This window comes from Centropristis striata, chromosome 21 (assembly GCF_030273125.1).
Source record: "Centropristis striata isolate RG_2023a ecotype Rhode Island chromosome 21, C.striata_1.0, whole genome shotgun sequence".
Classification (NCBI taxonomy): Eukaryota; Metazoa; Chordata; class Actinopteri; order Perciformes; family Serranidae; genus Centropristis; species Centropristis striata.
Genome location: NC_081537.1, coordinates 27,442,545 through 27,468,499, shown reverse-complemented (window position 1 = coordinate 27,468,499; position 25,955 = coordinate 27,442,545). Strand labels below are relative to the sequence as shown.

The 25,955-nt window shown below is 42.0% G+C and overlaps 1 protein-coding gene across 1 annotated transcript in view; it reads right to left on the bottom strand.

The window, feature by feature from the left end:
• Positions 1 to 1,586: 1,586 nt before the first annotated feature.
• The window catches only part of jmjd1cb (jumonji domain containing 1Cb), a 145,858-nt gene continuing 121,489 nt past the window's right edge, over positions 1,587 to 25,955 (bottom strand). The window contains exons 11-31 of the mRNA XM_059324227.1: positions 24,809 to 25,781; positions 24,496 to 24,693; positions 22,530 to 22,699; positions 20,954 to 21,116; positions 17,009 to 19,541; positions 15,820 to 16,021; positions 13,761 to 13,975; positions 13,521 to 13,673; positions 12,252 to 12,341; positions 11,863 to 11,987; positions 10,622 to 10,856; positions 10,289 to 10,506; positions 9,283 to 9,639; positions 9,019 to 9,187; positions 8,830 to 8,920; positions 7,526 to 7,656; positions 7,192 to 7,314; positions 6,727 to 6,866; positions 6,445 to 6,612; positions 5,707 to 5,838; positions 1,587 to 3,268 (exon numbers count right to left, since the gene is read on the bottom strand). Of these exons, the coding sequence (XP_059180210.1) occupies positions 3,176 to 3,268; positions 5,707 to 5,838; positions 6,445 to 6,612; positions 6,727 to 6,866; positions 7,192 to 7,314; positions 7,526 to 7,656; positions 8,830 to 8,920; positions 9,019 to 9,187; positions 9,283 to 9,639; positions 10,289 to 10,506; positions 10,622 to 10,856; positions 11,863 to 11,987; positions 12,252 to 12,341; positions 13,521 to 13,673; positions 13,761 to 13,975; positions 15,820 to 16,021; positions 17,009 to 19,541; positions 20,954 to 21,116; positions 22,530 to 22,699; positions 24,496 to 24,693; positions 24,809 to 25,781 (6,679 nt within the window). The 3' untranslated portion in view covers positions 1,587 to 3,175. The remainder of the gene's footprint in view (positions 3,269 to 5,706; positions 5,839 to 6,444; positions 6,613 to 6,726; positions 6,867 to 7,191; positions 7,315 to 7,525; positions 7,657 to 8,829; positions 8,921 to 9,018; positions 9,188 to 9,282; positions 9,640 to 10,288; positions 10,507 to 10,621; positions 10,857 to 11,862; positions 11,988 to 12,251; positions 12,342 to 13,520; positions 13,674 to 13,760; positions 13,976 to 15,819; positions 16,022 to 17,008; positions 19,542 to 20,953; positions 21,117 to 22,529; positions 22,700 to 24,495; positions 24,694 to 24,808; positions 25,782 to 25,955) is intronic.

The window sequence follows — 25,955 nt, the reverse complement described above, 5'->3', positions numbered from 1 at the left end:
ATGAATGACGGAACAATTTTTACCTATTTTTTGTTCAAACAATATCTCATTGTATACAAAAGGAACCCATAATCTGTACATTGTATAATAGTTTAATTGTGCAATAAAAGCTAAATATAAAGATAATTCTCACTGTACTGCACTTTCAAAATTAAAAAAAAGTAATTTTGCACAAAAATGAAAAATGTCATTGTCGTACAAAAATAACTGTTAATGTTGGTAAGTCTCATTGCTTCAATCAATGTAGTTCTTCCAAATATGAGACTTTTAGCTAAAATAAAGGTTTTGAATGCTTAAATATCATTTTTGACGATTTTTAATGTGCCCCTCTGATTAAACACTGGCCCCGCCTTGGCCCCCACAGTAAAAATGGTCTAGAACCGCCACTGTACACAGTCATATCTAATTTATGCTATTCCAAGACTGCATTTCTGTCGTTCTCACACCTTTACTGTGCAGACTTTTTTGGGGCCATTTTTTCAGTGTGATAACACCATTATCCAAGTGATGAGGACACACTAAGAGGTAAAAAAATATTGGTGGTGTCCTCCAAATTTGGGCAAACGAAGGCTGCTTTGTTGCACCAGCTGTCAATCACATCAACACTTTGGAGGTAATCACCAAACATGACATGTCTGATTTTTATTTGGTAAGAGATGATTGAAGTTAATTTAATTTTCTCCTCTCCTTGCGTCTTTCACTTCCACAGGGAGTCACAGAGCCTGGAGGAGGAGCTGCAACAGCTTCATCGCAAACCTAACCCACATGGAATAACAGCACCACCCAGTGGTGGTGACTACACACTGCACATCACTGAAACATATCCAATACATGAGCATTTAGAGTCACCTGCCCACAACTTTCTCCCAGTTAACTTAAAAATTTAGACACTATGAGACTTTCTTGTTACTAAATTGTTCAGTGGAAGGATGTGCTTTCTAAAATTACACATTAATAAGTAACACTTAATTCGCCCACTTTGTTAATGTACACCATACATTAAATTTATTATTTTTTAAGTGCCATTCCAGTGTACTTATTTACAAAAGTGCCGGGCTAGACTTCTTAACGTTTTTTATTATTATTATTTTTCCATTTATATTTTATGTATATTTAGAATTTGCCTATGCATTAGGGCTGCATGATTTAACAAAATTAATAAATAAATCTAATCATGATTATTTTCACTGATATTCCAATTGTGATATGATTCAAGATTTTGAAGGGAATAATCATTTTTGCATCATACTTATTTTCATTGAAAAATATATTTAAATGATCATGTGAGGTGTGATTTTTTTCTTAAGATGTATGATATGTTTTAGCAGTACGTAATCCTGAAAGTTATTTTGACACATAATTTGCTTTTAAAAAATGTTGTTGCACTGGTCCATATTGCAAGGTAAAGAAACTTAAATTAATTGTGCGAGTGAAAACACTGTCTTGATACATGTTTCTTCTGAAATGAACTTTAAATTAGAAGTATGAATACTAGATCAAATCTAACCCAAACACCAAAAGAAGTAAGAACCATTTATATTTCTGTTGTCTCCGTATTCTGAGCATCAAAAACACAACAGCAAACGTTTGATAAATCCATTTTAATGGAAAATGTAAAACCCTTTTGAACTTCAATGTACAAAGCATGTAACACTTGCACTTTAAAATTTGAAATTGAAGCAAGCCATGTTTTAAAAAAATACCTCAGTGAATGTATATATGTATATATTTACACATTATAGTAAATGTTTTCATTATTTTATCTTTTAACTTCAAAAGTTTACCATAGTAAATCTTAACTCAACAAAAAACAAGACAGTTCATTCTTTTCTTAAATAAATTACATCTTTTTTTGTAAATGTCTCAATTTTACAGCAAATACTTTTTTTTCCATAAAATGCTGAAGTGTATAAGCCATTTTGTTCTTTCTTTACATAATACAACTTTACACAATCTTTACAATAGTTTGGCAGTTCATTTTCAAAAAAATGTATTTATGGCATGAGGACTGTAGAGCATCAACGTTTCCCAAAGTTACAGGCATTAGCTGGTGTGTGTGTGTGTGTGTGTGCATGCGTGTGAGTGTGTGTGTGTGTGTATGTGTGTGTGTGTCCTCCATCACAGTAGAGCCGTATTACAACTGAAAACCACATACTAAAAGAAAAAAAGAAACTGTACAAGTCACATTTACATTAATGCTTTTTTGTCTCAATAACATCGCATATCATACAGCTATAAAATAAATACATCTTCACAGAGGAAATTAAACAATGTTCGTATGAAAAAAGAAAATTAAGAACGAAACAGCAACAGACAGATAGAACTAGAAAAAAAGGACGAGAACAGACAGATTACAGACGGAACGACAAAGAGGGAGCAGCAGACTCGCTGCCTGCTGACTTTAACATCTGAGATTTCTGTTTTGCATTTTTTTCCCCTCTAATCTTTTTTTTTTCTCTCAATTTTTTTTTAAACAGCAGAGATGACAGTTTGGATCCTGATGCTGCTTGCTGCTGGTGATGCTGTCGTGATCAGCGAAAAATCTTCTGTCCAAGACGTTGTGTTGGCTGCTGCTACAGACAGGGATTAAACCTCCTGGCCTTTATAATCCACACATGATTACAGTGAGAGAGCACCAGGGTGGGGTGGGGGTGGGGATGGGGGGGGGCTCAGTGTCTCCATCATCACTGCTGCTTAAATGTCTCCATAGAAACTGGATCTGAGCACCATCAGTCACACTAAACAGTTTGGTTTCAGTGGAGGCCTGTAGTGCACTTTCACTCCAGCGTAGTGGCTTTTTATAAGGCTCCAAACCGTCATGCAGTCCTCCGTTTCCCAGAATCCCTCTGTCCTCCCTGTGTTCTGAGTCTGTGAAACACAAAGAGGTAGTTGAGGTTTAATCCCTGTCGGCCCAGCGGCCCCTCTGGTCTTGTGTTTGTCTCCTCTTGGCACTGAAGGTTTTTGGGGTGATGATGGAGGTGGGGGCCGGCCTGTCACTGGCCACCTGGATGTGTGATGCGGCTACGCTTCACACCACGAGGTCCCCTGGGTCACGCGACCAGCTCTGACCCGAGCACCTCTTGGGGTCGCGTGACGCAGTCCTCCATGTGAGGAGGTGGGTGCGGGGTGAGCGAGGCGCTCCTCTCTGGGAGGCGTGGACGAGGCTGAGGGGGTGTCATGAGTTCTCCTCCTCGTCGTCCTCCTCAGAGCTGGCCCTCTTCAGGGAGCTCACCGCCTCCTTCACACAGTGGTAGAGAATGTTCTTCACCTGAGGAGGAGAGAGAACAACACATTCATTACTGACGTGATTCTACTCTCATTTACATCCTGAACTGAACTATTTACTGGAGATGAAACAGTATGAAAAGATAATTTAATGACAAAAGTGGCCAAAAAACTTTGCTACATATATATCCTTATTCACATCTAGGGCTGGGCGAGATATCCATATAAAAAATATATTGATATATTTTTAAATGTGATATGGAATAAGACCATATTGCAGATATTGATCTAGTTCTTCTTTTTTTTTTCTTTTATGTAAATGCTGCCCTTACTAGGGTTTGTCATATTTAGTTATATTGTAATGTTTGTTATTCTTTTCTCATATAAATATATTTATTTCAGAAAAGACTGGCCTATTTTATTTCATAGGCTATTTTTATTTAAGATATTTTTTTATTTAAATGTGCACTTTATGGAAAAAAAGACACTCCTGTTGTTATACAGTATTTATATTCACTTCAATAAACGGTTTCAATGAAACTACTTGTGACATGTCATATTTGGCTTTGACTGAACATTTGCTCTCACTTTGCGATAAAAATATTGGGATGTATATTGTATATCGATATTCAGCTTAAATATATCGGGATATTACTTTTGGTCCATATCGCCCAGCCCTATTCACAGCTAGTTTGTATTACAGATGGCAGTCGGTGCATTCCTTGTTTGGAGAAGCAGAAGCAGCTCAGAAGCAAAGCAATTCACCGCTGGGGACGCAACATTAGTCTCAGATCCAAGATCAAAAGTCAAACAACAACAAACAAACAAATCGAGTGGACCAGCTGTGCGGTGGTAGAGCAACATGTACTGTTATGGAGGGGGGCAACAGCAAAACATATTTGAGCTACCTAAAAAATCAATATCAGTTTAAGTGTATGCTATATTCATGATATTTTCATCCATTTACTGTTTACTGCCATTATCTATACTTTCTTCAAAGCCACCAGACTCAAAATGGAAAAAAATGAAATTTTTGCTCCAATTACAATACATCATGAAAACTATGTGTATGTACAGTAAAGATGGCCCCATGTGGTCATGAGAGGTAACTGCATATTGGCGAAAATGTGTTAATGTTAAGACTTTCTTGAGGGCTAGCGCTAGCCTGCTAATGCTAGCCTGCTAACAGGAGCTGTTATCGATCACATTGCAGTTAAACAAATAAAATCAATTGAATGATACATGTTTTAGTTAATCTTGTTGATCACAATAATCCCGCCCCAAGCCCCTGACGTAAGTGGTTCGTAGTTCAAAGAGTTGGCGTCGCCCTGGAACCAGTTTTCCTGGCCAAGAGCCGATTCTTTGGCTGTACTGAACAGAACTGAACTGAACTTTAAGAACTGGTTCAAGGTAAGGCATCGAGGGCGTCCCGGTGGCTCACACCGGTAGAGCGCTTGCCATGTATGCCATGTGCTGCGGCGGAGCCAGGTTCGAATCCGGCCTGAGCTCCCTTTGCCGCATGTCTTCCCCTCTATCACCCCCTTTCACTCTGTCACTATAAATAAAGCAACAAAAATGCCAAAAAAAAAAAAAAAAAAAGGCATCGGCTCCAAACTGGCCCACAAATTGCCTTGGTGGAACAGGGATAAAAGTAATCCCTGTGAGACAAACCTCTGCACCAAGATACAGGTGCTCCAACAGTCATTGGAAGTGTGAGAAGACTATAGTGTTTTTTTTTTAAGCATGCTAACATATTGTATGATGAACCTGAAGCCAGCAGGTCTATCTGTAGCCCACCAACCTTTAAATGTAGCCCTTGTAGTGAAGCTTCGCCTTCAAAACCCACAGACCCAAACCTCTGATAGTTCTTGTGATACAGGATTTTTTATGAATGACCATATAGATGGACAGCCCTGAGGTAAAACATTACTTTAAATACTTTAAATAAACAGAATTATCCCCCACTGAGCAGCTTCTCATCACACCCTGAAGAAACCGATCTGATTTCTAGTCGGTCAGTGTGAACAGCTCCAGAGTACAGACAGACAGGAGGAAGATGGATGGTGACTCACACCTCGTTTCCAATTCTGTCGACAGGAGAATGAGTGTGGAGTGTATTCAGGGCACAGGGACCCAATGTCCAATGAACATCACTGATGATGACTCACTGTGCCATTCTGTCTGTCCTTGTTTTACACTGATGCATGCACACACACACACACACACACACACACACACACACACACACACAAATGTTCTATAAAGAAAAGTGAAAGGCAGGCTGCTGTGGCAAGTAAGACAGGAGGAAAGAGAGCCTGACTCTGAATCAGTGACACAGATGACAAGCTGCACAGCCAATTACACTGCTGCACTGCCAAAATAACACTGATGATGTCACAGTGAGGGGGACTCCGAGCAGCATCTTAACTTGTCAAACACACATACATCAGAAGAGGTTTTAACAATGTTGTGTTCAATGACCTGTAGTTTATCCTCGTAGTTGACCTCCTCCTTATTGGGCCGGAGCTCCTGGGTCAGGTGGAAGGAGTTGGCCACGTGCTCAGGAGACACAAAGTCATTGATGACCTGGACACAGCTGTGGAGGTTCTGGACCTGAGGGACAGGACGGAGACTTTACTGATTCATGGACACAATCGAATATCTTGTTTTAGGTGTGGAAACATGAATAACAGCATTGTGAGGTTGTGCAGAAAACATTAGTTTATCATGAAAATGAAAATATGTTCCGTAAAAATATACCAGAAATATGGGTGCATTATTAACTTATATGTTTTTTACATTCTGTAGCTTCCCTGTAGTGTTTCTTGTGTATTCAAATCTGAACATTCACATTTTAGTCCAAGTATGTATGTTTTAGCACCAAAATGCTATTTTTCCATGCCTTTGTAAAAACTTTTTTGTGTGTGTGTGTGTGTGTGTGTGTGTTCTTGTACTTCCTACATTGTGAGGACCAGAACACGTTTTTAACCAACTCAGTGAGGACTTTTTTGAGAGTTCAGAATTTGTTATAAGGTTAAAGTTACAATTAGGTTTATGTTAGGGTTGGGCATTTAGTTGTGATGGTGAAGGTTGTGAAGGGTTAGGGTAAGGGGCTAGGGAATTCACTATTCCAATGAGGGCCCTCACAAAGATAGAAGAACAAGGGTGTGTGTGTGTGTGTGTGTGTGTGTGTGTGTGTGTGTGTGTGTGTGTGTTTACCTGGTGCATGGCCCCTGCTGGTATGAGTACAGAGTCTCCCAGGAATTGAACAACAGTCCATCCCTGGACTCCATGTTCATCCAGCAGCCTCTGACGCTGCTTCCTGCTCAGATACAAGCCCTGCTCTCTGATTGGGTCCTGGTCCAGTGACACGTCCAATCCCTGCTCCTGACAGAGCCGGGGAGGTGGTTGGTGAGAGGTGAAAGAGAGAGGTGTTAGTAAGGTCAATACCTATACTGAAGGTCACTCCATTTCCATTTGCCACTGATGCAGAGTACTGACCTTGTGCAGGAACTCTCTGACTTTGTCCATGTCTTTGTTGAGGTAGATGTGCCACAGAGCCCCTGGTGTCTCACTGGAGTCTTTGAGCCTCCTTCGAACCCCCTCATCTAGATCCTCCTCCTCCAGACGCTTCAACACTCCTACACACACACATTTAAAAAAAATGTTTATTTAAACCATTTTTAACAATTGTCTGTGGTCAAAAATGTAAAAGGTTAGCACCAATTCTGTTGAACAAAAGGTATCAACCAAAAGTGTATATACTCCCACCATGGTATTCTAAGCCCAATTTAAACTCACACAATAATTTATGAATTAACTAATGTTTTACAGATTTACGACTAGAACAATTTGACACAGTGCAAATTATCAAATTAATCTTCTATGTGGAATCTACTGTTGACCTGATATCTCCCCCTAAAAATTCAACGCCCACCACTACAACCCCTCTAAAAAAAGCCTTACCAGTTTTGGACAGGACTCCATTGCCTTTGGCTACTCCTACATAGACCAGAACAGAGACGACATCTGAGACTTCCACATGGAGGTTGGCAGTCCCAAAGTCCTGGTCCTGAGATGCAGCTACACCTACAGGGAGACAAACAGCTGATTCAGAAGAGGAAAGGCAGAGTGGGATACTATCTACATTACATTTTTAATTGAAATACATGGACGAAAGCATGAGAACACTATACAACACTACAACACTTAAAGGGAGTGTATCTTATAAGCTCTTATTTAATATCTTTCCATTTGGAAAAAAAAGTTAAATCATTGCTGCTGTTTATTCTCTTCGTACCGTAGGCACAGCAGAGTCTCGGCCCCAGATCTGGCCTGACAAAGAAAGATGGCAGGTGGGAGGCCAGGTTGAGGTTGCCCTCTGGATCTGAGTACTCCGGCAGGGGCAGGTTCTTCATCAGGTCATCATATCTGAAAAAACAAACAAACATCATTTAACATTTTAGATCTTTTTCATGCATGGCTATGACTATGATTAGCAGTTTTAGGGAATTAGAGGTTTGGATTTGATTTTGGTTGTAAAGTTTAAGATTCAACACAGGCTTAGGATTACAATTCAAGCACTTTCGAAGTACCTGAATCAAAAACGTCCAGACTCTCAAAGCCTTTATTATCACAGCTGAATCGTCAATACAAATTAAATTGCAAAATGATTTATTTTGATTTCGGCGACAGTCAATCTAGCTCCAGTCCACCTTGTGTCCACAAGCAAATATGATAACAGGATTGTTTCATTTAAAATATTAAAATATTATTGGTTTCCATAAGCGATTTTGTAGATGAAACACCCAGCTATGTTGAAATCAAGCATTTTTCAAGGAGTGTATTAAAATTCAAACATGTTCCTCAATGAAAACTAAAATTGAGCATTTTACAAACTAAAAGACTTTGTACGAATCCTGTCAGTAGCACAGGGGTAAGAAAAACCCTTTTCCTCATATGACAGGACTATATGCCCTGTGACATATATATAATAATGTAAGGACTGTAACTGGGAGAGACTTCTGTGGGAGGACTAGGCCGCTTGTGAGTGCTTTGGGACGGCCCCTGCTACTCGTTAAGAAGAGTAGGAATGAGTCTCCAAAAGACCTTTGATGCAAGTCGCTTTTTTGAAAGAGTCTCTGGAGGGGTCTGAATAGTCGCTAAATATAGAGACAAAGTCGCTAAGTTGGTAAAACTGCTTGCTGTGTCGGTCTGTTGTTACATTCAAACTCCGTTGGTTAGCTGCTACAAAAGTACTAAAAGAACCTGTATGGGAACATAGGCCAAGGGGAACTAACAAGTGGGCGGAGCCAAAACACTCATCCGCTTTCCAAAAAGTCCTCAAAAAGTACTCAATGGAAATATTTCTACAAAGGAGAGCTGCTCCGCCCGCTTCCTGGGTGCCAACACTGACATCATGCTGCCTGTGGCCCAAGTCATTTTGCTGGGCCTATTGGTGAGAAGTGAGGCACGGAAGAACCAGAATCAGGACTAAGAGATTCAGACTGTCGAACCCTGCTGCAGTAAAATCTCTGGTGCTTGTGGAAACACTTTGTGCATGTGTGAAAGTGACTAGAGTGTAAAACAGAAGTGTTTGTGTACCTTGAAGGCATGAGGGCCATGAACTCCTCTCCAGACGGCCAGTCCTTCAGTCTGTACACCATAGGCTCTCCATCCTTGGACTTGGGCCGCTCTGAACAGGTAAGAAGATGAGTTAGACCGGTTCACTAATTATTTATCACTGTTTTCAGGTTCATTGTGAACATTGAAACCAAGTGGAGATGAACTCACTGGTGATGTCCTCAAATCCATCCCAGAACTCCTTGATCCCGGAGTTGGACACCACCTGGTCTTTACAGTTGAGGAGATCTCCCTGGTGGTCTGCAAACTCCTGGTTGAAGGAGTCAGCTTTCCACAGGCCGCTGTTCAGTCGCTTATGGATCCCTGACACCAACACAGGCTGGACAAACACAAAAACAGTCACACGGCTGTCGTTTTCAATCATAACTCTATCACTACAGCACTGTTGCTATGACTACTGTGACTCAAATGTACCTGTCCTTGTCTCCAGCACTCTCTGAACAGCTTCCAGTTGTTCTGGTTGCGGTGATCTTTGAGCCACAGTAACCGCCTATTGTTCAACCAGCAGTGGGGAATATCTGGATACTGATTGGTCGATTCTTCTGGCACTGCTGCAGTTACGTGCACTGTCTTCTTCCTGTCTGGTTTGGCATCCTCGGTAATAACAGGGACAGGGTTGCTGTTGTTGTTGTTGTTGCCTGGGGCGACAGACTCTTGCTTGATTGACAGTTTGGTGGTGATGCTCTGGCGGCTGGCAGGGATTTTATTCTCAACTACTGAAGCGATGATGTCATCAAGGATGTTGGGCATGCTCCTACCCACTTTTCCAGTCTACAGATAAAAGAGGAAGGAAGAAGAAACAGTATTTCAATACAACCCTGATAGAACAGGTTGGGCGCTATGTAAAATTTGAATCATTCAGAATGAGATAATTTATGTCCAATTTTTATGGAACTTCTTACAGGCATCAGATTCAGAACAAGTGTATATTTACATAAAACAATACCGTTTATCAATCTGAACATTATATACACGGTTTCTGTCCAGTTTCACCTGAATATATGTCAAAAAACGATTTTGACAAATTGAATATTTTAGTTGACTAAAATGTTTGTAAAACATTTTTACTGCTGTATATAATCTACACATTATTTACAATTGAAGAATAAAAATTGCTTTGGGCCTACATCAATGATACATTTAATTTAAAATGTAATGAAATAAACATTTAATTGATCATTGATTTAAACATTTTTTTTTTCTCACAGCCACATGAAGCCACTGCAGATGGCCTGAAGAGCCTCATGTGGCTCCGGAGCCGCAGGTTGCCTACGCCTGGACTAGGAGGTATAACATGTGTAATGTTGGTGCTTCCTTTATATTGATGGAAAACATGATTCTATTTCCTGTGTATATATTATACACATTTGATTTTTTACTGTTACATCTAATTACATCAGAACCGTGTCAATGTTTGTACCTGTGATGCAGTAGAGTAGACGGGTGCAAAGGCAATTCCTGCATCAGTAGAGCCCAGCTTCAGCTTCCCTGCCGTGGTCGTGAGTAAGTCTCTGAGTGTGGAGCCCTGCTCCGTACTATTAGCCACCAGTGAGGTGGTTTTACACTGCTGCAAGACCTCCAGGCTGTCCCCCTCCTTGTCTTCCTTCACTGATTTACCCAGCAGCACTGACTTGTTTTCTTTTAGAGAAAGAAAAGGGAGAGGTCACTAACAACATATTATCTGGAGGTGAAATATACAAAATTAATTGGGACTGACTGAACACAAATCCAAAATCTCTCCCCTCCCCCTTACCTTTCTTTTCCTCCCTGGATTTCTGTTCTGCCAGGTCGGCCAGGAAGTGCAGAGGTGACTGGGACTCAGGTGGGGTGACAGGAGCACTTCCTGCATCGCTGCCTGGACTGCTTCCTCCACCACCACCCCCATTAGTCTCCGCCTTGGTTCCTCCTTGGTCAGAGTTCTGCTGGGAGCCCGGCTCAGCTTTCACCAGAGACAGCTTGTTACTGTGGTTCAGTACGTTCTGCAGAACCTGGACAAAGAAGATGGTTTTAAGGTTAACAGAAGACTGGTGAGCTAATTGTGAAGGAGAGGGATGGTGAAAAGAGTTTCAAAAAGTTTGAATTGCTCATCCATCAGCTCCTGTACTGAATAAAAGGCTTTATCTACCCAACATTACCACCCAATTTATTAAATAAAAGTCACATATTTTGCATGTATACCTGTATGTTTAATAAAAATAGAAAACATACAACCATTTTCATATATTTTGGAGCTGCCTAGCCACCCAACCATACTGGCAGGGAATAAAATGTTTAATTCAGAAAATGTTTGGGGATGGAATTGGCTGGTCTTTTCCTACAATTTATCTGGGCAATATCGAAGCCCACTTGTTGGTGCAGGACAAATATTTATTAAAAATCTTACTAGCTGCCAGCAAGACAGCTGTAACATGAAAATGGTTGCAGTCCGACCCCCCAACTGAGACTGAGTGGAGAGACTTGGCTACTAATCTTCATAGTATGGAGAGAACTACCTTCTCACTGAATCTAAAGACAAATTCTTGAGGTAATGGGAAAAATGGACTGTGTTTGTATCATCATGAGATGTGTTATGCTCTGTAGTGAAACAACATGTTGAAATTCCACCAGTGAACTATTGTGTGAAGGAATATGTGACCAATTATCTGTTCTATTATTATGTATTGTTGTATCTCTATACTTGTTTTGTGGAAAACATAAAATGCATAACTTCCTTTGCATTGAAGTGGCAACTTCAAGGTCTAGGTTTAAGTGCCTAAACCTGCATTATTTCTAATGACCAGCAGGGGGAGACTCCACTGGTTGCAAAATAAGTCAGTTTGTATGATTATGTTAAAATGATCCTAGTTCTAATTTTATTTACTACAGTAAAAATTTTCCTTAATGGCTTTATGTTTTCGATCACTAGTTTCAAGTCTGAATATTAAGTAACTCTAACAATAATCAATAATTGTGACCCTGTGTCTGGTCTCCGGGAGCTGGAATAGTCAGTAGTACCTGTGAGACTCCGTTTGTGGCCGGTAGTTTGGTGAGGAGGTTCTGTTTGTTGGTGCAGGGACAGTGGGATTTGATGTTGTATTTTTCTCTCAGAGAGTGCATGGAAGTCACCAACTCTGTCAGCACTAAAACATGAAAAAGATAGAGCAGGATTTTAACATTCAGGAAAGAAGCGTTGCACAACAAAAAAAAAATGGAACATTATCCAATAAGTAGGGATGTGAAACTGATGATACCTGCCACTGGGTGGGCTCACCAATCAAAATGAACCATAACAAAAAAATGTAAAGATATATATTTTTTTTACGTATCAGGCACAAACTAATGGACAAAGCAGCAAAGAAATAAAGAGGATCGTGGAAAGAAGATTAAGAGAGTGTGTACTGTACCTGTGCCAGGAATGATCTGTGTTGGCATCAGGTGTTTGTGATCGTGGGGTTGGCCTTTCACACACTTCAGCCAGCCGTAAAGTTCTTTATCTGATCATAGAAATAGATACACCAGTCAGCTTTTATCAAAATTTACCACACCACTGTATCAGCCATCATCCAATCAACCCCATATCAATTGTCGCCTGCTTTTCTACAGGCTAGAGAGCCACGTCATTACGTCACTGTATACGTCTCTGCTTTGCTAGTGCTAACTTCAAGCATAATAACAACAATGGCGGACTACATCGTCTCTTTACAAATATTGCTCCTGGCTTTGCAAACCTACACTGGCTTCCAAACACAACATATTTGTGCTGCTTGTCTTGAATGCTATGGGTGATGATTACATTCTTATTAACATAAGATGTTAATGTTAGACTTTGTTGTAAGCTAACACTAGCCCGCTAGGTCTACCTAGCTACCCAGCGCAGACTTTCTAGTATTGATCACACTGCTGTTAAACACATTAAATAAACTGAATGATACACATTTCAGTTGGTGTTGTTGGTCACGATAATCCCACCCCCAGCCCCTGACGTAAGTGGTTCTTGGTTCGAGAGTTGGTGCCGATCTGAAACCAGTTTTCCTAGTTGGGAGCCGGTTCTTTGGGTGTCAAAATGTGAAGAACCGGTTTGAGATTAGGCATCTGCTCTGAACTGGCCCAAAAGGTCCAAAAAGGATATAAATGTACACCTTAAAATTCACCACGGCAGCGTTTCTCTCGCAAAAAAAAATCCTCAAAGCATGGACAGCTAGAAAGGCCAATGCCAATTGTTTTCAAACCATCGTAAATAATCAATTCAATCAAGCCCAAGCCTTATTTGCACTGATGTACCACCTGTAAATCCATGTTTGCATGTCAAATCAAGTCAGTAAAAGATCTGGATCCACAGTTCTACATAAGTATTTGTCAGGTATTGTTCAGGTTCCGATATTAGGTTTAAATTTTTGTTGTATAAACATGTTTTTGAGGCTAAAAAAGGACCAAAAATCATTGAACCTAAACCAAGCCACAATATGTAAAAAAAAAAAAAATAAAAAAAATAAAAGTACAGTACAAAAAGCACCTTCCAAAGAAGTAAGTACAAGTTGACATTTTAGAAGTGCTGTCTGACCTTTGGTGCTACCTTTAATGTGGGTTCATCTAGTCTTTCTGTGATACGAGTGCATGCAAGAATCCCTGTACTGTCTGGCTGCTGACTGTCCAAACATAAACACACAACTGACCTTTGGAGCTCCTTCTCTCCTTGGCCTTGTAGCAGTCCAAGCAGACAACAAAGCCACATTTCTGACAGACCCAGTGCATGTTGAAGAGTGTTGCCTCGCAGGCGTCACACATCTCCCTCACCCCCCTCACAGCTCGCTTCCATGCCGTCTTGGCTGAAACACACACGAAAAGGAGATCAATTTAAAAACAAAGTTCGGATCGTATAGTCGAAACTTCAGCCGTTTTTAAAGACACCTTACCATCCTTCTTGACCCAAGTGGCTGCTGTATTCTCAGTTACAACCATCTGACAGAACTTGTCTCCTATGAAGCTGAGGATGTATTTGGCTGTGGCTTGGTCCAGGTGCCTCTCCTCCAACATCCCAGGGACCCACAGGGACAGGGCTTCATCGTCGAACTGGTCCGGATTGGAGAAGCCATCCATCCGGATGACTCCATTTTTACTGTAGGAAAGCCTGGATGGGAGCAAAGGGGTTACTAGCACACAAAGGGGGTATATGTGATAAGCATGATTCATGACCACTGGGGCTAAAAGCATTATCTTGGGTTCATACACCAGAACTTTCCATAAGCTCTCCCCACTACTTTATCATACTTATTTCTGATTCTAATAAAATAGTCTCTGCTTCAAAGCACTGTGAGCATTTTAATACAGAAATGTGATTATCTGTCTGCCCCCATTTGCTCTGTGTGAAGAGAGAGTGGATGGAGTTGTGTTTAGTGTTTGACAAATGTTAGCAAAACGACTGATGACAAAACACATAAAGAACTGCAGAGAAACCCTCAGATGTTCTACGCCAGAAAACACCACTGGCAGCCACTTGATGGTGCTGTAAGCATTAAAAAGTCTACTGAAAGTGCAGCATTTTCCATACACGCCACACAGTAACTCTGGAGCATCATTAGAATCCCTTTCCAATATCACAACACAGTTTATACCAATGGATTTCTTAGCTCTTCTGATTTAATAGGATACCCACTGTATCTTTAAACTCAGCCTGCTACTGCCCACAAATTTTCATTCTTTTTTTTTTTTTTTTTTTACAAAACATGTTGCATATATTTTTTTATGAAATGCTAAAATTAACCCATCAAATTTGACAGCACTAGTTCATACTGAACTACAAACCAGATCCCAAATTAGATGGGACGCTCTGTACAATGCAAATAAACACAGAATGGCTGCTCTATATCCTTGTGGACCGCCCTGATGCAGCATGTAACAGCAAGTAAGAATGCTGTTTAATAAAATAATTATGTCCTCACAGTGCTGCTAAATTAGCAAAGTTAATAGAGCCACACACCTTACTAAAATTCCAGCTGACACCAAGCATTACTACTACTGCTTCACAAACAAAAAGGGAGGGCAAAGTGACTAATCTGCTGACAGAAATGGACATCAGTCACATGCTGTCTACTCAGAAACACATTCCAATGCTTAAAGTAAACATAAAAACACTATCATATTAGATGTGAGGGGAAACATCACATACATTTAACCCTTTCCCTTCAATTCAATAGCTTCCAACTAATAGAAGTCACAAAGAGTGCAAAAACACTGCAGATGGCAGCTGGAAGCAAATATTACCAAATGACTACAAATATCCTCCACATCCCAATGTATCTGTATATCTGCATGCAGTTTACAAATATCTCCAATACAAGTGTATATATATGGAATGTATTATTATACATCTTTGTATGTACATAACTCTGATGTTTCAGAAAGTAGGGCATATGCAAATATTTGCTGGCAGCGAGTGACAGAATGAGAGGATGCCATCTCCGTCTATGGTGTCCTTAAACGACCGAGCCAGCTCAGGTGAATGTTTATGAAAATCCCAGTCTGCTGGGTCAGACAGGGACGAGGTGAGATAGAGGGAGAGAGCAAGAATTAGAAGTGGAGATGCAGAGAAGTGTAGGGGGGAGACGGGGAGAGAGAGAGAGAGAGAGAGATTGCAGCAGCAGCAGTTCTGCAGTGAGGAAAAGATTATAGAGCAGAAAATCCTCTTTGGCAGATTTACCCCGTTAGACCCCAGACTGCAGCTGCTGTTGCTGCTGCTGTTTATCCAACTCAAGTGTGTGTGTGTGTGTGTGTGTGTGTGTGTGTGTGTGTTTGTTTGTTCAATGTGCATTCAAGGTAAATGTGTACAATGCATCACGGAGCAATTTTCTCACGGAGAAAAGCATCTATGGGTGCAAGAGTAGTCATGGCCACAGTCACAGTAAAGAAACCAGAGGAAACCAGCAGAATGAAGGTAAGTGAAAGAAAAAAAAAAGGGAAGTGGTTGGGTTTTACCGTCTGAAATAGTAGAAGCGACAGAAGACGGGGGAATGTGTCGGCTCCTCTCCCTTCTTGCTGCGGACCACCCTGCACTCCCGACACTTCTGCAGGTTGGGTCCAATTTCAGCGCACGAGTCATCCTGCAGGAAAGACTCCCCCGTCTGCTTCAGCTTCTTCACCTTCCTCCAGTCCTTCAGGACCGAGCGGGGAATCCCATCTGAGAGGAGCACCCATGATTAAGTCATTGATAGTGCCAACATTTTAAAACGATTAATGAAGAATTGCTTATGAGCTTGGTGTCAAAACCATTCAAACATACACAGGAAAAAACAACACAGTAGAGAAGCCCATTTAGCCAGGGACTTTTACAAATACATTCAAATTACATATAATTCAAACCCTTGCAAAATGAGTTCACCAGGGAACGTTCTCTGTAGACAAAAGTACTGCATCCCTGCTTTAAAATCCTGGATTTAGAGAATTCTTTAAAGTTTTAAAAGTTGAAGTTGAGAAGAATAGCCCTGGGCCGTGGCTGGTGTTAGGGTTGGGCAATATGGCCAAAAAATCCTCTATGTATATCATGATATAGCATGATTTCTGATTATTCAGTTTATACATTTGTCTATATGAAATAACCACATGGTATTGTGGAAAAGCCTTTTTTTTAACACTCCATACTCATTGTTTGATAAACAGCAGCTCTATGGTTCTCTCCACCGTGAAGTGTAATCGAAATTACGTAAACTGTGATACGCTGACCGCTGTTTTTTGACATTGTGATGCAAACATTTTAGAAAAATATACACAACAAGCGTTTTTATATTGTTTAGGTGATATATTTTATATTGTCATATTGCCCAGCCCTATTGCATGTTATTATCACAGTAGACAATGTCATTTTGTGTCAAGATATCTCAATATTTGTTTTCATCACAATATGATGCCAATGAAAGACGATAAATTATTATATTATATTATTGCCCAGCCCTACTTCTATACCTTGAGTATGAAGAAGGATGAGCTCAAAGTCAAGCTAGTCAGAGCAGATGAGCCAACTCTGACTTGACAACGGACGATTCATGTTATTTCATGTCATGATTATACTGGCCTAAATAATTGCACGACAACGTAACGATATTATCACAATCATAATCAAAATATGGCATATGAATGTGGATATAACTATTTAGAGTCGAAGACTTACTGCTGCTGGCTAGTTTGAGCTTGGTCTTCTCTCGGGCTGATCTGAAGATGCCGTTGGGCTTCACATCATCTTCCTCCTTGTCATTGTCTCCCTTCCTCTTGGCCATATCATTCTGTTTCTTCTTGTAGGTGGGTTTAGGTTGACGCTTGGCTCGGCCCTCCATTTTGCTCTCACTGGTGTCGGAGTCATCTCCCCCACTCTCTGAAGCGGACTCGTACGAGCGCTTGTTCCCTCGCCTTGATGAGGGAGCTGCTTTCCTCTCCTCCCCTCCTCCTCCTCCTGCTGCTGCTCCTCCCACCTTCTCCTCCAGCTGCCTCTCTCTCTCCGCTTTGCTTCCACTGTCTTTGCTCATCTCCACCTCGCTGGAGGTGGAGGCGCTGAGGTTGACCGTGCAGGGTTTGATCATGTCTGACATGGCCGTGGTGTTACTTGTGCTGGTGGTGGTGGTGGTGCTGGGCAGTTTCTCTGGTTTAGGAGTGGTGGAGCTGGTGGTGGCGGTTGTGTTCCTGTCCTCCTCTGAATGCCGGGTTAACCAGGCTTTCTTCAGCTTGTGGTAGTTACTGGACTGCCCGCTGCTTGTTGAGGCGGGTCCGGATGTCTGGCCGTTGGGCAGGGGACTGGACTTGCCTGTTGTTGTGCTCCCGCTGGCCGAGCTGCTGCTACTGCTGTCCACTGAAGACGATGAGGCTTGGCTGGAGGAGGGTGGAGGCGGCGAGTTGTGAATGGGAGTTTTGTCCACTAAATCCACAGGTAGGGAGCAGTTTCCAGTTACGATGGGCGTGGGGGTAGTGCAGAAGTTGCTTCTGGACTGAGCTGCAGCCAAGGCAGCTTTGTGCTTCTTAAGGTGGACAAAGGAGGAGGAATAAGGCTGACTGGAGCCAGAAATGGAGCTAGGTGTTGGGGTGAGGCAAGGACTAGGCTGGGGTGTCCCTGCTGGACTAGGGGGAGGCAGAGAACCCCCTGGAGATGTAGTGCGTGAGCCTAATCCCTCCTGGTACTCTCCTAGTCCTGAGTGGCTCAACACCCGGCCAGAAATGCCAGTTTTATGGGCTGACAGCTCTCCTCGAGCTGACACTGAGTAGCCCAGCTCAGGGAGGGCAGTCCCACTGATGTTTTGTATGCTAAAAGCAGTCCTGCATACAGAGTTTGTAATACTGGCTCCCATAGTTCCCTGCATGCCACGCATAGAAGTCTTTTTATACTGGATACACATGTCGTCCAGGTTGGAGTTGGGTTGGATAACCCTGCCAGCTACAGCATCTCGAACACTCTCCCCTACTCTAAGACATTCCCCCTGAAGCTTGGATGGGTAGAACCTCCCCTGGGGGAGCTCCTTAAGGATCATAGCACCAGATTTGTTAGCACCAAGAGGACTGTCGTACTTGATAGATGTCGATGGACGCACAATGACTGAAGCCATTGCAGATTGGGGCTTTCCCCTCAACGCTATTTTCTCTCCAGGGAATGAGCCTCCTCTTTCCTGAATCATCTCTCCGCCTCTCCACACGTCCGCAGATGAAGTCTCCCCACTGATGGCCGAGGCCGTGGAGGTGACGACGGCGGCGTTTCCGTGACCCTTGACGTCCCTGAGTTCCGGCAGCAGCGTGGGGGGCTTCTGCTGCTCCGCTGATGTTTTGCTACCGGCTGCCGCTAAGCTAACCGGCTGGATGGGTGTGAGGGTAGGCGGAGACAGGCGGCCGCCGTAACCTATCCTCTCCCTCTCCCGCTCCCTCTCCTTCTCCCGCTCCCTCTCTCGGTCCGCAGCCTCTTTGCGTTCCAGCGCGTGCTGTGTGGGCGGATGGAAGACGGGCGCCCGGTGGAGAGATGGCATAGCCCTGAGCTGGTGTTGCTGCTGCTGCTGCTGCTGCTGCTGTTGGTGGTGTTGGTGGTGGTGGTGGTGGTGATGGTGGTGGTTGGGTGCTGAGGAGGAAGATGTGGAGAGGGAAGGAGAGATGGCGGGGCTGCGGCGTTCCATGCGCTCTATACTGGTGTGGTGCTGATGCTGCTGCTGGACCAGTGTCACCTGCTGGCTGAGCTGCTCAGTGATTTTCCCTGCTAAACCCTCTCCACCCTCCGGCTGGTGCTTGATGAGGGGAGGGGGCTTGGAGAGTGAGGCTTTGGAGCTATAGCTGCCCAGTGACAGAGCTCCCTGGCTTGGCACAGGCGCCCCGATGCTGGTCACAACCCCTGGAGCTCCACCAGACACTTTCTCGTAGTAAGAGCTGAGCTCCTTGGAGGGGTACAGTCTGGGAGGCTCGTTCACTACACTGTTGGACAGTGTGGTGAAGTAGTTGCTCTTCTCTGATTGGATAACGTGCGGGTGGATGTGGCCGGGCTTGGGGCTTGGGGTAGCGAGAGCTGGTAACCGGACAGGGAAGGCTGGATCTCTGCTCCTTTCTCTGTCCCGGTCCATGCCGGGGTCACTGGAGCGCTGGATCTTAGCGGTGAAGGGCGCCACCTCGATGCTCTCTTTCAGGATCTGACGATTCTCCTCTTTGTATTTACTGGCACGGTCTGCTGCCTGAACTGCATCCTGTGACAGAAAATGCAAATGCAAACTGATCAGTATCAGCCAGGACCAGTTGTGACTGAAAAGACTGATTAACATTTCTCAAACGAAAGAAGAAAGATCCTTCAGGAACACAGTATTCATTTTAAACCATATTCCACCACACTACACAATCATGCCATAATAGCCCTCTGAACTCAAGCAATTCCATGGCACTTTATGCTCCTGTCACAGTTTACTCACTGTGGCCTTGTTGTTCACTGTAATATATATGCCCACATGTCTATAGAGACAGCACAATTATGGCTAAAAGTAGGGAGAACAAAAAAATGCAGTATATGCAGTTACGTAGTATAACACAGTGTAATGCAAGTTAACCCTTTGGAGTCTTGGGCTATTTTGCCTTTTTTCTTTTGAATACTTTCATTCTGCTACTTGAAAAATGTTTATTAGCCTTGTCGCCTATATGACCTGATAATTATTTTTTACACTTTGACTCATCGGATCAACATAGTGAACACAAAGCCCCCCATAAAATGTGATTTTTTTATTTTAAAAACTCAGTGATGCTCAGTGAAGAATTCCAAATGTTGCAAATGTGAACACAGGTTACAAATAGAACACACAAGAGGTAAAAGGAGGATAATATCTAGTTCTATATTTTTTTATACTAAATATATTTGACCTTGATCTCCGATTTTACTTTACCTGTCACCATCACACAAAAAATGGCATGGAGTTTCAAGCCAGAACTTTCAACGGAGGCTTGATGCCGCCTCGTTTTTTTACGTAATGACATCATGAAGAAGTCATGTGCCAGCACTTTAGATTATATTCAATTATATATAGAACATTTTGCCAACAGTTCACAATTGTAAAAGGTATCTTATGCAGGATTTTCAGGATGTCATGAAGCTAAAAAAAAAAAAAAAGCAGACACAGCTGGAAAAAGCTGGAAAATGGAAAAGTCCATTTCCAGTAGTTCAAGTCAAACAGCCCCAACCAAGTATTAAGTCATATAGATGGACATACTTTTCAGAGACCAACATTTCCATATTAAACATACTTTTAAAAAATTGCTCTTTTGTAATATTCACATTTTTTGAGACACTGAATTTTAGGTCTTAAATAAATGTAAGTCATAATCATTATAATTAGAAGAAATTACATAAATTAAGACATTAAATGTTTAATTCTCTGTGTAATAGATCTATAGAATGTGTTATTTCCACTTTTTAATTTGAATAACTGACATAAATAAACTTTTCTATGATATTCTAATTTATTGAGATGCACCTGTATGTGTATACATAGATGTATCAATAGAGGTCTGATTATTTTTTATTAATTGTATGTGTTGTGTAATACTATTATTAGCCCTTCTGCTACCACAAGAATAATAATGCTAACAATGATATCTAAGTGGAGCTGTGTACCTGTGCATTGGCCATGCGTGCCTTGCTGTGGGGGTCCAGGTAGAGACGGTGCAGGTGCATGTCTTTCCCTGTGGGAGTTCGACTCCTGTCTGTCTGCTCCTGTTTCAGCTGGGCCAGAGTCAGCGTCCTGATCGGGTCCACAAAGCCTTTCTTATCCACATCTCTGCAATCAGACGAGCAACAAGTTATTACATTCTAGCAAAAGCAAAATAAAACAGGACATGGCAGCTACTGTGTGAGGGAAAGTCTTTCAGGGAAAGACAGGTTTAAGCCATCTGTGGGGTATGGTGGTAATACTGGCTGCTCAGCAGATTTGAATGAACATGACATAACTAGGCTAATGAGGGAGACGGGCGATGTGTGATGTTTCCTCTGCGATGCAGTGTGTTTGGGTATTCACTGGTGTCTAAATAATGGCTGGTGGTTACATAAGGAGAGCACAGGCTGCTGAATGAACAGCATTTTGTCTGAACTGCTTTAATATTGGATTAGTGCCACTTCACTTCCTCTGACTGACCTGGCTTTGCCTGTCTGCATCTCAGGGCTAACACAGCTCTGCTGCAGCAGTGTGGGCTCTCTGAACACATGCAGCTACACAAAGGGAAGGGAACGCTGTTTGAATGTACAGAGCAAAGATTCAGAGACCCATCTTCCTTGCTCCTAAACCTTTTTCAGTGGTGGAATGTAACCAAATACATTTACTAAAGTAACATTTTGCGGTACATAAGAAGGCATTCAAAACTAACAATGTGCATTATCATTTTTATGGACCTATTGTGGCTGGGGAGAGGGACATCTGGAATGCCCTGCTTAGCCTGCTGCCCCCGCGACCCCGCCCTGGATAAGTGGAGGAAAATGGATGGATGGATGGATGGATGGACCTATTGTTTATTATTTTGAAACTGTATCACTTTTTAAAAATATTATTGGCACTATTTATGATTATTATTAGTTTGGTATGAACAGTTCTGTGTGTGCATACTGTCAGTGCTGGAATGTAACTAAGTACATTTACTCAAGTACTGTACTTGAGTATAATTTTGAAGTAGTAGTAGTCACTTTACTTTTTTATTTCCATTTTATGTAACTTTATATTTCTCCACTTAATTAAGCTGCCATTTTGAGTTACTTTTAAGGTTGAGATTTAACATAAAAAACATGATAAATTTAAAATGATTACACATATTTACAAATTAAACCTCATAACAGTATATAAATATCATAAATGTTTCTTTATATATGCATCAATAATAACAATCCATTATATTCAGAATATATTTAACAATCTGAGTGGGGCCATTCTGGATAATTAATACTTTTGATACTTAAAGTACATTTTTATACTGATAGTTTTGTACTTGCAGGACTTTTACATTAAGTGGAGTAATTTCACATTGTGTTATTGGTACTTTTACTTAAGTAAGAAATCTGAATACACCACTGTCAAAGATTGTTTTCACAAATAAAAAACTGGGGCTGAACAGAAGCCTAGCCTAATCTTGAGTCTTCGTGTATGATTGCTGTTAGACTGATGGTACATTCTACAATTTCACACGTTACTGGTCTTTCTACTCACTCTTTATGAGCATTCATGGCCTTTGACAGCGGAGGGCTTGCGTGTGTGTTGATCTTGACAGGCGGGCGGTGGGCGTCGGCGCTGGCTGGCCGAACGGGAACGTGGCTCAGCAAACCGAGACCGTCGGCAGCACTGCTGGCAGCCTGGTGCAGCCACGGACTGGCTGTGTTCTGCACACATAACACACACACACAGATATAACATCAATAAAAATGTAGTCATCAGTGCATATCATTATAAAAGGAAAATGCAAATGCAAAAATGCATGTGTGCATGCCTACAGTCATGGAAAAAATTATTAGACCACCCCTTTTTTCATTTCTTCAATTTCTTGTTCATTTTAATGCCTGGTACAACTTAAGGTACATTTGTTTGAACAAATATAATGATAACAACAAAAATAGCTGATAAGAGTTTTATTTAAGAGCTGATATCTAGACATTTGCCATGGTTTTATTGATAATGACTTTGGTTATAATCAAGAAATACACTTATCAGCTATTTTTGTTGTAAACATTATATTTGTCCAAACAAATGTACCTTTAGTTGTACCAGGCATTAAATGAACAAGAAATTGAAGGAAAAGGGTGGTCATATAATTTTTTCCATGACTGTACTCTACATGCTCATTAACTACTTTGTTTTACACTATGGGCACTTAGCTGTAGTTGGCTGGAGGCTGTGGATTATTTTTAGATAAAGACACAGCCATAACAAAGCTTTGGTAACTCGTTTCAGCTGTTATAAGGCTTTTCCTTCTTGCTGGAGTAGAAAAACAGATAGTGTATCTCCAGCCTGTGCACATATGTAAAATAACACTACCTTTTATTTTTTACAGTGCTTCTACAGGGGACCCTACATCCCACTTAATACAACAGAGGTCTGATGAATGCACAGCCCAGTTTAAATGACTCACTTAGAGCTGAGACAGTGAGAAACAAACTGTAGCGATGCTGTCATATAAGGACAAATTCTGCGTGTTCTCCAGAGACACTGAATAATGAAACAGCAGCCACAGTGTCTTTAACGGAAAAGGGGACATTTTCTGCTTCACTGCTTAAAGCTCCAAGTTCATGAAAAAGTCAAGTTAATGGAACATGTTGTCCATTTCTTTTCTGTCTGTTACAGTTATAGATTTATGCAGTTTTTTGAAAAACACATTTGTTGTCCTTATTTGCCTGTCTGTGTCTTCCACAACACTGTTCTTGGGACTGTGTGGGAGAACATTGAAACTGGCTCCAGTCAGGTACTGGCTGTATGCATGAACATACTCCGCCATTCTTAAGTCCAAAGATTCAGCTGTTCATTCACAAAGCGTCACACAATATCATTATCAAATCTTCCAATTTCCAGTAAAAGTGCTGTAGGGTTTCACTACAACACTGATAATAAAAAGAAAATACAGATTTTTAAACACATCGAAGTTTTGTGCCAAAAATCAATTTATTTTAATGTGATCTAATCTCTTAACCCTTGTACGTCCCTTTAAAATAATATTTTTTTTCCTTAGTGGACAAAAATGTCCCAGATTAAAATTGCTAAACTGTACATTGATATTTTTTCCAATTTTAACTACCATCAGTCCTAATCACAACTTCCACATATTTATTCATTTTTAGAATTTTAACCCTTTAATGCCAGTTTTGTTAACATAATGCCATTGCTGTAATAAAAAAGAATGCACAGAAACTGTGGATTACTGAATTTATATTAGGAGGACTTTATACATTTTTTTCTGCAATGAAATAGTTTGCAGTGAAATAGTTAAAACTACAATTTTGAAGCCAGGGTGTAGATTGAAAGCTTTTACAATCGCATGCGCAATTGTATGCTCTATTGGTAAAAAGGTGATTGTAATGGGTGTCTGTGGAGCCATTTTTGTCCTTAAAGTGTCTATGTATTAATCCCACATACTAACAATTCTTAAAAAATACACACGATAACAAGCCAATATCTGTACACCTACCCTTCTGAGAGAGGCCTCGGAATTCACAGTGACAGGATTTTCAGGGTGGACCCACTTAGCTGTGGGGGGCAGGTTGAGCCCTGGGGGGTACGAGGTTGGTGTTCCATTGGGGTACTGCCAGAGGATGGGGTAAAGGCCCAGCCCTGCTGCCCCACTGTGAGCCTGGGCTAATAGAGGTGGAGGAGGGGGGCCCTGACCCTGGAAACAAAGACACATCTTTTTAGTTTATCTAAATAATAAGTCTTAGATAGTGTGGCTTTAAATTGTGTGCATATACATATATATATATATATATGGATATATGGAGTCAGACCTGTAGGAACTGTGCACTCTGGTGTGCGGCTGCTGGGTGAGGCAGGGCGAGGTGGCCCAAACCGCTGGGGGAGTCGAGCCGAGGGTGGCCCCCGAGGAGAGACGCTGCAGGAGGAGGCATGGCTGGGAGCACCCCCGGGGGTAAAAGGTGCGGATGAGGTAGGGCCGAAGTGTGCGGAGGGGCGAGGAGGTGAGAGGCGGCGTGGGGGTGGGATGCGGAGGTGAGGCAGGGGGAGTGGGGGGAGGGGGAGTGAAGGGTGTGCAGGTGGGGATGGAGATAGGCTGCCACGTGGTTGGAGGAGACGGTGGCAGACACGGAGTTCTCTGCGTCTGAGCGGACCAGTGCTGGGTCTCTGTAAACAGTGAAGGTCTCGTTCTTATCGATGATCAGGGGGCTCTTGGTGCTGCTGCTGCTCGTACTGACTCCGCCAGATTCCGACCGCGCCGGCACCGGCTTGAAACCGGAGCGCGGCGGTTCTACTGTTTCTACTTTAGCCGACAAACGGCCTATGGGAGGTGGGGAGGTATCGGGGTACCTCTGTATTTTATGTTTAGAGACCTCTGGGGAGGTGGTGGGTTTAGGTTTAGAGATGTCCAGCAGGCCCGGGTGGGGCTTAGCCTTGAGAAGGTCAGCTGGGTTTGTGTTGGGGTAGGGGTGGCTCTGAGAGTTGTTGGGGTGCTGGGGTTTCTGTTTCAGGGAGTCCAGCTGAGCCGGATTGGGGCTCATTTTGGATTTGGATAAGTCAGGGGGGAGGACTGTGTTCATCTTGTGGGGGGGCAGTTGCTGCTGTGGGTGCTTTCTCGTCTCGTCAGACAGAGACGGGCTCTTAATGCCGGGGTGGATGGATGTGTAGTGTTGTTGTTGTGTGTGCTGCGGATGATGCTGCGGCTGTTGATGATGATGAAGATGATGAGGAAGGACAGTTTTCTCTTTCTCCATCAGCACCACATTTTCAACCATTGATGTAACAGGTCTGGAAAAAGCACAGATTAAAATTATTTTACACATGTACATACAAAATGATCCATATTTTCTACATTAAATAGGTAATGATGATGATATAATGATGTTATTTAACTGATATTATTGCCTATGTGCACGCAAACCTGTTCTCTCATTATCTGTGAACTCATTTTTCTGAGTTACA